At 45.2% G+C, this 13458-nt stretch overlaps 1 protein-coding gene across 1 annotated transcript in view; it reads right to left on the reverse strand.

Annotated features, from left to right (window-relative positions):
* The window catches only part of LOC118370544 (phosphatidylinositol transfer protein beta isoform), a 42815-nt gene that overhangs the window by 24533 nt on the left and 4824 nt on the right, over window positions 1-13458 (reverse strand). The window contains exons 3-4 of the mRNA XM_035755580.2: window positions 13340-13370; window positions 65-210 (exon numbers count right to left, since the gene is read on the reverse strand). Coding sequence (XP_035611473.1) covers window positions 65-210; window positions 13340-13370 — 177 coding nt within the window. The remainder of the gene's footprint in view (window positions 1-64; window positions 211-13339; window positions 13371-13458) is intronic.

The raw sequence follows: 13458 nt of genomic DNA on the forward strand, positions 1-13458 counted from the left end.
ACTACACTTCCACCTGCTGGCAAGATAGTGATGGTGCACTAGGAACAGTGTGGGTGTGTGTTACCTCTTCAGATGGTAGATTTTGTGTGTGTACTGTCCTTTCTCGCCCTCCTTCTCATAGGGTTCATTTTTAAGGACCTCGATGCCCTCTCCTCCGCCCGTCTCATTCTTACTGGCCTCTGCTACGGAGTACAACTGACCCACTTGATACTGAAACACAAAACACACACAGTTAACACAACATTATATAAACAACAAATACTTGCTCTCATGAAGGTAATACAAACATGGATAGCAACTAAAAACTCAGGGAATCAACACATTTGTTTTGGACTATCATATGACAGGGGGTGGACCATGGATCGCATGTTGAATAAGAGCTGGACTACGAGGATTTTTATTTTTTTTATTTCACCTTTATTTAACCAGGTAGGCTAGTTGAGAACAAGTTCTCATTTGCAACTGCGACCTGGCCAAGATAAAGCATAGCAGTGTGAACAGACAACACAGAGTTACACATGGAGTAAACAATTAACAAGTCAATAACACAGTAGAAAAAAGGGGGAGTCTATATACACAATGTGTGCAAAAGGCATGAGGTAGGCGAATAATTACAATTTTGCAGATTAGCACTGGAGTGATAAATGATCAGATGGTCATGTACAGGTAGAGATATTGGTGTGCAAAAGAGCAGAAAAGTAAATAAATAAAAACAGCATAAAAACAGTATGGGAATGAGGTAGGTGAAAATGGGTGGGCTATTTACCAATAGACTATGTACAGCTGCAGCGATCGGTTAGCTGCTCAGATAGCTGATGTTTGAAGTTGGTGAGGGAGATAAGTCTCCAACTTCAGCGATTTTTGCAGTTCGTTCCAGTCACAGGCAGCAAGAGTACTGGAACGAAAGGCGGCCAAATGAGGTGTTGGCTTTAGGGATGATCAGTGAGATACACCTGCTGGAGCGCGTGCTACGGATGGGTGTTGCCATCGTGACCAGTGAAATGAGATAAGGCGGAGCTTTACCGAGCATGGACTTGTAGATGACCTGGAGCCAGTGGGTCTGGCGACGAATATGTAGCGAGGGCCAGCCGACTAGAGCATCCAAGTCGCAGTGGTGGGTGGTATAAGGTGCTTTAGTGACAAAACGGATGGCACTGTGATAGACTGCATCCAGTTTGCTGAGTAGAGTGTTGGAAGCCATTTTGTAGATGACGTCGCCGAAGTCGAGGATCGGTAGGATAGTCAGTTTTACTAGGGTAAGCTTGGCGGCGTGAGTGAAGGATGCTTTGTTGCGGAATAGAAAGCCAACTCTTGATTTGATTTTCGATTGGAGATGTTTGATATGAGTCTGGAAGGAGAGTTTGCAGTCTCGCCAGACACCTAGGTACTTATAGATGTCCACATATTCAAGGTCGGAACCATCCAGTGTGGTGATGCTAGTCGGGCATGCGGGTGCAGGCAGCGATCGGTTGAAAAGCATGCATTTGGTTTTACTAGCGTTTAAGAGCAGTTGGAGGCCACGGAAGGAGTGTTGTATGGCATTTAAGCTCGTTTGGAGGTTAGATGGCACAGTGTCCAATGACGGGCCGAAAGTATATAGAATGGTGTCGTCTGTGTAGAGGTGGATCAGGGAATCGCCCGCAGCAAGAGCAACATCATTGATATATACAGAGAAAAGAGTCGGCCCGAGAATTGAACCCTGTGGCACCCCCATAGAGACTGCCAGAGGACCGGACAGCATGCCCTCCGATTTGACACACTGAACTCTGTCTGCAAAGTAATTGGTGAACCAGGCAAGGCAGTCATCCGAAAACCGAGGCTACTGAGTCTGCCGATAAGAATATGGTGATTGACAGAGTCGAAGGCCTTGGCAAGGTCGATGAAGACGGCTGCACAGTACTGTCTTTTATCGATGGCGGTTATGATATCGTTTAGTACTTTGAGTGTGGCTGAGGTGCACCCGTGACCGGCTCGAAACCAGATTGCACAGCGGAGAAGGTACGGTGGGATTCGAGATGGTCAGTGACCTGTTTGTTGACTTGGCTTTCGAAGACCTTAGATAGGCAGGGCAGGATGGATATAGGTCTGTAACAGTTTGGGTCCAGGGGTGTCTCCCTTTGAAGAGGGGGATGACTGCAGTCCGGCAGCTTTCCAATCCTTGGGGATCTCAGACGATATGAAAGAGAGGTTGAACAGGCTGGTAATAGGGGTTGCGACAATGGCGGCGGATAGTTTCTGAAATAGAGGGTCCAGATTGTCAAGCCCAGCTGATTTGTACGGGTCCAGGTTTTGCAGCTCTTTCAGAACATCTGCTATCTGGATTTGGGTAAAGGAGAACCTGGAGAGGCTTGGGCGAGGAGCTGCGGGGGGGGCGGAGCTGTTGGCCGAGGTTGGGGTAGCCAGGCGGAAGGCATGGCCAGCCGTTGAGAATTGCTTATTGAAGTTTTCGATAATCATGGATTTATCGGTGGAGACCGTGTTACCTAGCCTCAGTGCAGTGGGCAGCTGGGAGGAGGTGCTCTTGTTCTCCATGGACTTCACAGTGTCCCAGTACTTTTTAGGAGTTGGAGCTACAGGATGCAAACTTCTGCCTGAAGTAGCTGGCCTTAGCTTTCCTGACTGACTGCGTGAAAATTATTGGTTCCTGACTTCCCTGAACAGTTGCATATCGTTTGTCGGGACTATTCGATGCTATTGCAGTCCGCCACAGGAAGTTTTTGTGCTGGTCGAGGGCAGTCAGGTCTGGAGTGAACCAAGGGCTGTATCTGTTCTTGGTTCTGCATTTTTGAACGGAGCATGCTTATCTAAAATGGTGAGGAAGTTACTTTTAAAGAATGACTAGGCATCCTCAACTGACGGGATGAGGTCAATGTCCTTCCAGGATACCCGGGCCAGGTCGATTAGAAAGGCCTGCTCACAGAAGTGTTTTAGGAGCGTTTGACAGTGATGAGGGGTGGTCGTTTGACTGCGGCCCGTGGCGGATACAGGCAATGAGGCAGTGATCGCTGAGATCCTGGTTGAAGACAGCGGAGGTGTATTTGGAGGGCCAGTTGGTCAGGATGACGTCTATGAGGGTACCCTTGTTTATGGAGTTAGGGTTGTACCTGGTGGGTTCCTTGATGATTTGTGTGAGATTGAGGGCATCTAGCTTAGATTGTAGGACTGCCGGGGTGTTAAGCATATCCCAGTTTAGGTCACGTAACAGAACAAACTCTGAAGCTAGATGGGGGGCGATCAATTCACAAATGGTGTCCAGGGCACAGCTGGGAGCTGAGGGGGGTCGGTAGCAGGCGGCAACAGTGAGACTTATTTCTGGAGAGAGTAATTTTCAATATTAGTAGTTCGAACTGTTTGGGTATGGACCTGGAAAGTATGACATTACTTTGCAGGCTATCTCTGCAGTAGACTGCAACTCCTCCCCCTTTGGCAGTTCTATCTTGACGGAAGATGTTATAGTTTGGTATGGAAATCTGAGGATGGCAGTGTCCATCCAGCATCATCCAGAACCAGGAGGGCATGCTGCAGAGCGATATATATATATATAACAATTGTATTATCCTTTAAACTACTCCTACTAGTTTGATGGTTGTAGCCATCAAATTGTCCCAATAACAATCAACCATATTAGCAAACTTGTTTCATTTCAAACTTCACATTTCTCTAGTATAGGCAACTTTTCCTAATGAACGATATCAGAAAAATGCCTGCGACAGTCAGACGATTCTCTGCTACCGCACGTCAAGCAGTACCGGAGCGAAAAGTCCTAAATAGCTTCCACCCCCAAGCCACAAGACTCCTGAACAGCTAATCAAATGCCTACCCAGACTATTTGCATTTTCCACCCAGCTCTAGCATGCATGGTTATCAAAGTAGAGAGATATGCTACTAGCTACCCCACAATAGACCTACAGAGAGCCACTCTTTACTAATTGGTTCTAATAGGATTAAGGGGCAGTGAAAACAGCTACAGTGGGGGCCTACAGCACTGGAGGGTCCACATGGCTGACTGTGCGTGTGTGTACAAAGAGACTGCAAGTGTCATCTACAGGGACTATAAAAACATGCATGTATACAATGTATGTTGATGCAACATGAATATTGTACAATCAATAACTTTGTGTTATTGTATGCATTGTCTCTTTACCACAACGAGCAAGTGTAGGCTAAACAGGCTAATTGTCCAGAGAACAGAGCACTGATCTACTGTCCGTGTCATTCATCTGTTCGGGCCCTGGAGAGGACGAAACTTTGGTTCCTTTCACATCCAAAGGCAATCTCTTACATGCACGACCACACAGAACATGAACAAACAGAGCCCCAGGTTAAAGGATGCATACAAATTGTCCCGAATTAGACAAAGGAATTTAAACAAAGCACTCAACTAGTCAATCACTGTTCATAAACATTTGTGCAATTAATGCAACAAATCACTGATGAGAATGCTGCAGGGATGTTTGTGCTGTTCTTGTACTGTGGATACTAAGCCTGGATCAGATCAACTCTCCACTATGCCAAGTCAGACCTATTATTGGACTGAGAAGTACAGAGTTCTTGGTTTGATTTATATATATATATATATATATTTTTTTTTCATCTATCTGTATTGTGGTGAACCAGCCCAACCCTGGATCGCACACTTTCATCAGAATCACACATCATCCTATCAAGTGAACCACCCACACACACACACACAGCTGGACCAAGAACCCAGCTCATCATTCCAGGAAGTTTCTGGCTTTACTATAATCTGGGCCTCTGTGCATACACACACTTCATGCCATATAAGGACACTGTGTGAGTCAAAGTTTCGTAACAGTAACCACACACGAGAGAGAACAGCACAGCCTTGCATAACTCTCTCTGTAGTGAGGACAATATAGAAGTATGGCAATGGAAAACACAACCCATGGAGTTGTCTCATGATGGTGCCCATGGTGTGCATGTGTTATTCCTTGGGTCTGCTAAACACATCCAGACAACTGTTACCAAAGCAGACTGAGATATGGACCGCAGAGTGAAGGAAAAGCAGCGAACAAGTGCTGAGCATATGGGAACTCCTTCAAGGCTGTTGAAAAAGCATTCCACGTGATGCTGGTTGAGAGAATTCCAAGAGTGTGCAAAGCTGTCATCAAGTCAAAGGGTGGCTATTTGAAGAATCTCAAATCTAAAAATAGTTTGATTTGTTTAACACTTTTTTGGTTACTACATGATTACATGTGTTATTTCATAGTTGACAACCATTTTCTACATTGTAGAATAACTAAAAAATAAAATAAAAACCGTTGAATGAGGTGGGTTTTCTAAAACTTTTGACCGGTAGTGTATGTACATACGGTCACTGTTGGGACGATATCATCAGTGCACTTATTGATAAAGCCAGTGGCTGATGTGGTGTACTCCTCAATGCTTTGTGCGAGTCTCTGTGTGTGGAGTAAATGTGGTCTAGAGTCCCCCCCCCTCTAATTGCACATTTAACATGCTGGTAGAAATGAGGTAAAACGGATTTAAGTTTCCTGCATTAAAGGCCACGGCCACTAGGAGCACCACCTCTGGATGAGCATTTTCTTGTTTGCTTATGGCCGTATACAGCTCGTTGAGTGCAGTCTTAGTGCCTGCATCGATTTGTGATGGTAAATAGACCACCACAAAGCGCTACAGCTTATAATGAGATCATCAGGCGAGCAAAACCTTGAGACTTCCTTAAACCTCTTAAGTCGACCCGGCACGCAGGCGTCCCATCCAGACATCTGGAAATGCAAATGTGCTACGCTAAATGCTAATAGCACTCATTAAAACGCAAACGTTCATTAAAACACACATGCAGGGTACTGAATTAAAGCTACACCCGTTGTGAATCCAGCCAACAAGTCATATTCTTAAAATGCTTTTCGGCGAAAGCATGAGAAGCTATTATCTGATAGCATGCAACACCCCAAAATACCAGAAGGGGACGTAAACAAAATAATTAGCATAGCCGGCGCTACACAAAACGCAGAAATAAAATATAAAATATTCATTACCTTTGACGATCTTCTTTGTTGGCACTCCAAGATGTCCCATAAACATCACTATTGGGTCTTTTTTTTTAAATTAAATCGGTCCATATATACCCTAACTATCGATCTATGAAGAGTCTGTGATCCAGGAAAAAACATTGTTTTATAACGCAACGTCATTTTTTTAAATTAAAAAAGTAAATGATAAACTTTCACAAAACACTTCGAAATACTTTTGTAATCCAACTTTAGGTATTAGTAAACGTTAATAATTATCAAATTGATCACGGGGCGATGTGTATTATATAGCTCCACGTCTTCAAATCATGTCCGGATATTTCTCATCCAAAACATCCTGTCGGAGACCGGAAGAAATGGGCTCTCTTACTCGTTTGACCAAGAAACAAAGCCCAGGCAATTGACAAGACTGGTGACATCGTGTGGAAGCTGTAGGAATTGCAATCTAAGCCCCATGTAATTTGGTTTCCATTCAACAATACATGCAAGTGGCACATTGATATATTTTCCAGTTTTCAGTGATCAGATTTTCTTCCGCTTTTCGATGAAAAGCAGGCTCTGTTATAGTCACAGCCGTGATTTAACCAGTTTTAGAAACGTCAGAGCACACTCCCCCCGCAGCTACTCGCCCAAGCCTCCCCAGCTTCTCCTTTACCCAAATCCAGATAGCAAATGTTCTGAAAGAGCTGCAAAACCTGTACCCGTACAAATCAGCTGGGCTTGATAATCTGGACCCTCTATTTCTGAAACTATCCGCCGCCATTCTCGCAACCCCCATTACCAGCCTGTTCAACCCCTCATATCGTCTGAGATCCCCACGGACTGGAAAGCTACCGCGGTCCACCCCCCTCTTCAAACGGGGAGACACCCTGGACCCAAACTGTTACAGACCTATATCCATCCTGCCCTGCCTATCTAAGGTCTTCGAAAGCCAAGTCAACAAACAGGTCACTGACCATCTCGAATCCCACCGTACCTTCTCCGCTGTGCAATCTGGTTTCCGAGCCGGTCACGGGTGCACCTCAGCCACACTCAAAGTACTAAACGATATCATAACCGCCATCGATAAAAGACAGTACTGTGCAGCCGTCTTCATCGACCTTGCCAAGGCCTTCGACTCTGTCAATCACCATATTCTTATCGGCAGACTCAGTAGCCCCGGTTTTTCTAATGACTGCCTTGCCTGGTTCTCCAACTACTTTGCAGACAGAGTTCAGTGTGTCAAATCAGAGGGCATGTTGTCCGGTCCTCTGGCAGTCTCTATGGGGTGCTACAGGGTTCAATTCTCGGGCCGACTCTTTTCTCTGTATATATCAATGATGTTGCTCTTGCTGCAGGCAATTCCCTGATCCACCTCTTACGCAGACGACACCATTCTGTATACTTCTGGCCCTTCCTTGGACACTGCTATCTAACCTCCAAACGAGCTTCAATGCCATATAACACTCCTTCCGTGGCCTCCAACTGCTCTTGAACACTAGTAAAACCAAATGCATGCTTTTCAACCATTCGCTGCCTGCACCCGCACGCCCGACTAGCATCACCACCCTGGATGGTTCCGACCTAGAATATGTGGACATCTAAAAGTACCTAGGTGTCTGGCTAGACTGTAAACTCTCCGTCCAGACTCATATCAAACATCTCCAATCCAAAAATCAAATCTAGAATCGTCTTTCTATTTCGCAACAAAGCATCATTCACTCACGCCGCCAAACTTAACCTAGTAAAACTGACTATCCTACTGATCCTCGACTTCTGCGATGTCATCTACAAAATGGCTTCCAATACTCTACTCAGCAAATTGGCTGCAGTCTATCACAGTGCCATCCGCTTTGTTACTAAAGCACCGTATACCACCCACCACTGCGACCTGTATGCTCTAGTCGGCTGGCCCTCGCTACATATTCGTCGCAAGACCCACTGGCTCCAGGTCATCTACAAGTCCATGCTCGGTAAAGCTCCGCCTTATCTCAGTTCACTGGTCACGATGGCAACACCCACCCGTAGCACGCGCTCCAGCAGGTGTATCTCACTGATCATCCCTAAAGCCAACACCACATTTGGCCGCCTTTCCTTCCAGTTCCCTGCTGCCTGTGACTGGAACGAATTGCAAAAATCATTGGAGTTGGAGACTTATCTCCCTCACCAACTTTAAACATCTGCTATCTGAGCAGTTAACCGATCGCTGCAGCTGTACATAGTCCATTGGTAAATAGCCCACCCAATTTACCTCCCTCATGCCCATACTGTTTTAATTTATTTACTTTTCTGCTCTTTTGCACACCCGTATCTCTACCTGCACATGACCATCTGATCATTTATCACTCGTGTTAATCTGCTAAATTGTAATTATTCGCCTACCTCCTCATGCCTTTTGCACACAATGTACATATACTCTTTTTTCTACTGTGTTATTGACTTGTTTATTGTTTACTCCATGTGTAACTCTGTTGCTGTCTGTTCACACTGCTATGCTTTGGTCTTGGCCAGGTCACAGTTGTAAATGAGAACTTGTTCTCAACTAGCCTACCTGGTTAAATAAAAAGGTGAAGAAAAAAAATATATGGTCAAATCCAGAAACGATAATTTCAAAAACAAAACATTAATTCTTTCAGTGAAATACAGAACCATTTCATATTTTATCGAATGGGTGGCAACCCTACGTCTAAATATTGCTGTTACATTGCACAACCTTCAATGTTGTGTCATAATTGTCATATTCTGGCAAATTAGTTCGCAATGAGGCAGGCGGCCCAAACTTCTGCATATACCCCGACTCTGCTTGTAATGAACGCAAGAGAAGTGACACAATTTCACAAGTTAAAATAAATTCATGGCAATATTAACTACATAAGCAGGTTTAAAAAAATAAATACTTGTGTACTGATTTTAACTTCTTCGAGATAAGGGGCGCTCTTTTAATTTTTGTCACGAAAAGATGCTCGACTATGCATGTAATTGACCACTTTGGAAAGAAAAAAAAACTCTTGACGTTTCCAAAACTGCAAAGATATTATCTGTGAATGCCCCAGAACTAATGCTACAGGCGAAATCAAGGTGAAATTTCATACAGGAAATGGTCCAGATTTTGAATGCCCTGTGTTCCAATGTCTCCTTATATGGCTGTGAATGCGCCAGGAATGAGCCTGCACTTTCTGTCGTTTCCCCAAGGTGTCTGCAGCATTGTGACATATTTGTAGGCATATCATTGGAAGATTGACCATAAGAGACTACATTTACCAGGTGTCCGCCCGGTGTCCTCCCGTCAAAATTATTGCGTAATCTCCAGGTACATGCGCGTTCCATTTCTTCAGAGGAGAAACCAAACTGCCACGAATGATTTATCGTCGATAGATATGTGAAAAACACCTTGAGGATTGATTCTAAACAACGTTTGCCATGTTTGTCGATATTATGGAGTTAATTTTGAAAAAAGTTTGCGTTGTAATGACAGAATTTTCTGGGTTTTTTCTTAGCCAAACGTGATGAACAAAACGGAAAGATTTCTCCTACACAAATAATATTTTTGGAAAAACTGAACGTTTGCTATCTAATTGAGAGTCTCCTCATTGAAAACATTGAAGTTCTTCAAAGGTAAATAATTTTATTTGAATGCTTTTCTTGTTTTTGTGAAAATGTTGCATGCTGAATGCCAGGCTTCATGCTATGCTAGGCTATCAATACGCATATTTTGAAAATATTTTGAAAATCTGAGATGACAGTGTTGTTAACAAAAGGCTAAGCTTGAGAGCTAATATATTTATTTCATTTGCGATTTTCATGAATAGTTAACGTTGCGTTATGCTAATGAGCTTGAGGCTATAAATAGGATCCCGGATACGGGATTGCTCGTCGCAACAGGTTAAGAAAGCCATTGATGTTTATGGTTACGTACATTATTGCAACGATTGTGCCTTTGTTTCGCGAATGCGCTTTTGTTAAATCATCAACTTGAAGTAGGCTGTGATTCGATGATAAATGAACAGGGACCGCATTGATTATACGCAACGCAGGACAATCTAGTTAACCTAGTAGTATCATCAACCAAGCGTCGTTAACTAGTGATTGTGTGAAGATTTTTTTGTGTTATTTTTACAAGAGAAGTTTAATGCTAGCTAGCAACTTACCTTGGCTCCTTGCTGCACTCGCGTAACAGGTGGTCAGCCTGCCACGCAGTCTCCTCAAGGATTGCAATGTAATCGGCGTCCAAGAAGTCAGATTGTTATGAAAACTTAAAATTCGCCCTAATTTGTAACGGCGTTCTTCGTTTGTGGAAAGAGAGTCGGACCGAAATGCAGCGTAGTGGTTACTCATGTCTTTAATGAAGGAAAAAAGCGATACATGAAATAACTATACAAATACGAAAACAACAAACGGAACGTGAAACCTATTACAGCCTATCTGGTGAAACTACACAGAGACAGGAACAATCACCCACGAAATACAAAGCCAAACAGGCTACCTAAATACGGTTCCCAATCTGAGACAACGAGAATCACCTGACTCTGATTGAGAACCGCCTCAGGCAGCCCAGCCTATACAACACCCCTAATCAGCCGCGATCCCAAATACTATAAACCCCAATACGAAAATACAATAACATAAACCCATGTCACACCCTGGCCTGACCAAATAATATAACGAAAACACAAAATACAATGACCAACGCGTGACAGAATCCCCCCCTAAGGTGCGGACTCCCGGACGCACCTCAAAACCATAGGGAGGGTCCGGGTGGGCGTCTGTCCATGGTGGCGGTTCCGGCTCGGGACGTGGACCCCACTCCATTAATGTCCTAGTTCCTCCCCTTCGCGTCCTAGGATAATCCACCCTCGCCGCCGACCATGGCCTAATAGTCCTCACCCAGAACCCCACAGAACTGAGGAGCAGCTCGTGACTGAGGGGCATCTCGGGACTGAGGGGCAGCTCGGGGCAGCCCGGGGCTGAGGGGCAGCCCGGAACTGAGGGGCAGCCCGGAACTGAGGGGCAGCCCGGGACTGAGGGGCAGCCCGGGACTGAGGGGCAGCCCGGGACTGAGGGGCAGCCCAGTACTGAGAGGCAGCCCAGTACTGAGAGTTTTCCTGGTTGACTGGCAGATCTGGAAGAGACTGGTTGACTGGCAGATCTGGAAGAGACTGGTTGACTGGCAGATCTGGAAGAGACTGGTTGACTGGCAGATCTGGAAGAGACTGGTTGACTGGCAGATCTGGAAGAGACTGGTTGTCTGGCAGATCTAGAAGATGGCTGACTGGCGGATCTAGCTGCTCTATGCAGACTGACAGCTCTGGCTACTTCTTACAGACTGACAGCTCTGGCTGCTTCATGCGGACTGACAGCTCTGGCTGCTTCATGCGGACTGACAGCTCTGGCTGCTTCATGCGGACTGACAGCTCTGGCTGCTTCATGCGGACTGACAGCTCTGGCTGCTTCATGCGGACTGACAGCTCTGGCTGCTTCATGCGGACTGACAGCTCTGGCTGCTTCATGCGGACTGACAGCTCTGGCTGCTTCATGCGGGCTGACAGCTCTGACTGCTCCATGCAGGCTGACAGCTCTGACTGCTCCATGCAGGCTGGCAGCACCTTGCAGACTGACAGCTCCTTGCAGACTAGCAGCTCCTTGCAGACTGACAGCTCTGGCTGCTTCATACAGACTGACAGCTCTGGCTGCTCCATGCAGGCTGACAGCACCTTGCAGACTGACAGCTCCTTGCAGACTAGCAGCTCCTTGCAGACTGACAGCTCTGGCTGCTCCATGCAGGCTGACAGCTCTGACTGCTCCATGCAGGCTGACAGCTCTGACTGCTCCATGCAGGCTGACAGCTCTGACTGCTCCATGCAGGCTGACAGCTCTGACTGCTCCATGCAGGCTGGCAGCACCTTGCAGACTAGCAGCTCCTTGCAGACTGGCAGCTCTGGCTGCTTCATGCAGACTGACAGATCAGGCTGCTCCGAACAGGCAGGAGACTCCGACAGCGCAGGAGGGAAGGAAGGCTCTGGCTGTGCTGAACAGTCGAGGCGCACAGAAGGCCTGGTGCGTGGTGCTGGAACTGGTGCTACAGGATCGAGGACACGCACAGGAAGCCTGGTGCGGGGAGGTGCTACCATCCCAACCGTGCTTCACGGTTGGGATGGTGTTCTTCGGCTTGCAAGCCTCCCCCTTTTTCCTCCAAACATAACGATGGTCATTATGGCCAAACAGTTGTTTCATCAGACCAGAGGACATTTATCCAAAAAGTACAATCTTTGTCTCCAAGTGCAGTTGCAAACCGTAGTCTGGATTTTTCTATGGCGGTTTTGGAGCAGTTTCTTCTTCCTTGCTGAGCGGCCTTTCAGGTTATGTCGAGGCCTAGTTACTGTAAATATAGATACTTTTGTACCGGTTTACTCCAGCATCTTCACCCTTTGCTGTTGTTCTGGGATTGATTCACACTTTCCTCACCAAAGTACGTTCATCTCTAGGAGACAGAACGAGTCTCCTTCCTGAGCGGTATGACGAGTGCATGGTCTCATAGTGTTTATACTTGCATACTATTTATTGTTTGTGCAGATGAATGTGGTACCTTCAGGTGTTTGGAAATTGCACTCAAGGATGAACCAGACTTGTGGAGGTCTGCAATTTTTTTAATGAGGTCTTGGCTGATTTCTTTTGATTTTCCCATGATGTCAAGCAAAGAGGCACTGAGTTTTAAGGTAGGCCTTGATATACATCCACAGATACACCTCCAATTGACTCAAATGCTGTCAATTAGCCTATCAGAAGCTTCTAAAGCCATTACATTTTCTGGAATTTCCCAAGCTGTTTAAAGGCACAGTCAACTTAGTGTATGTAAACTTCTGACCCACTGGAATTGTGATACAGTGAACTATAAATGAAATAATCTGTCTGTAAACAATTGTTGGAAACATTACTTGTGTCATGCACAAAGTAGATGTCTTACCCGACTTCCAAAAACTATAGTTTGTTCACAAGAAATTTGTGGAGTGGTTGAAAAACGAGTTTTAATGACTCCAACCTAAGTGTATGTAAACTTCCAACTGTACATATTACCTCAACTAACCCATTCCCCTGCACATTGACTCGGTACAAACTTTATATAGCTTTGTTATTGTTTTAATATTTAATACTTTATTTAGCACATTTTTAAACCTCTGCATTGTTGGTTAAGGACTCGTAAGTAAGATCTACATCGGTTGTATTCGGTGCATGTGACAAATCAAATTTGATTTACAAAAAAATTAAAGCAAAGAGGTCTGAATAGTAGGCTAATTCCATAAAAGGATTAGTATGACAGAATGCTAAATAATAACAGTGAACGTACTCACCTCCTCCACTGTACAGGGTAAGACCACACGGCTGAGAGAGAGAGAGAGAGAGAGAGAGAGAGGGTTTAATGACTGACACTGGCCATCAATCACATCTAGGCCCAACAAACAGAATAGTT

Source organism: Oncorhynchus keta, chromosome 14 (genome assembly GCF_023373465.1).
Source record: "Oncorhynchus keta strain PuntledgeMale-10-30-2019 chromosome 14, Oket_V2, whole genome shotgun sequence".
Classification (NCBI taxonomy): domain Eukaryota; kingdom Metazoa; phylum Chordata; class Actinopteri; order Salmoniformes; family Salmonidae; genus Oncorhynchus; species Oncorhynchus keta.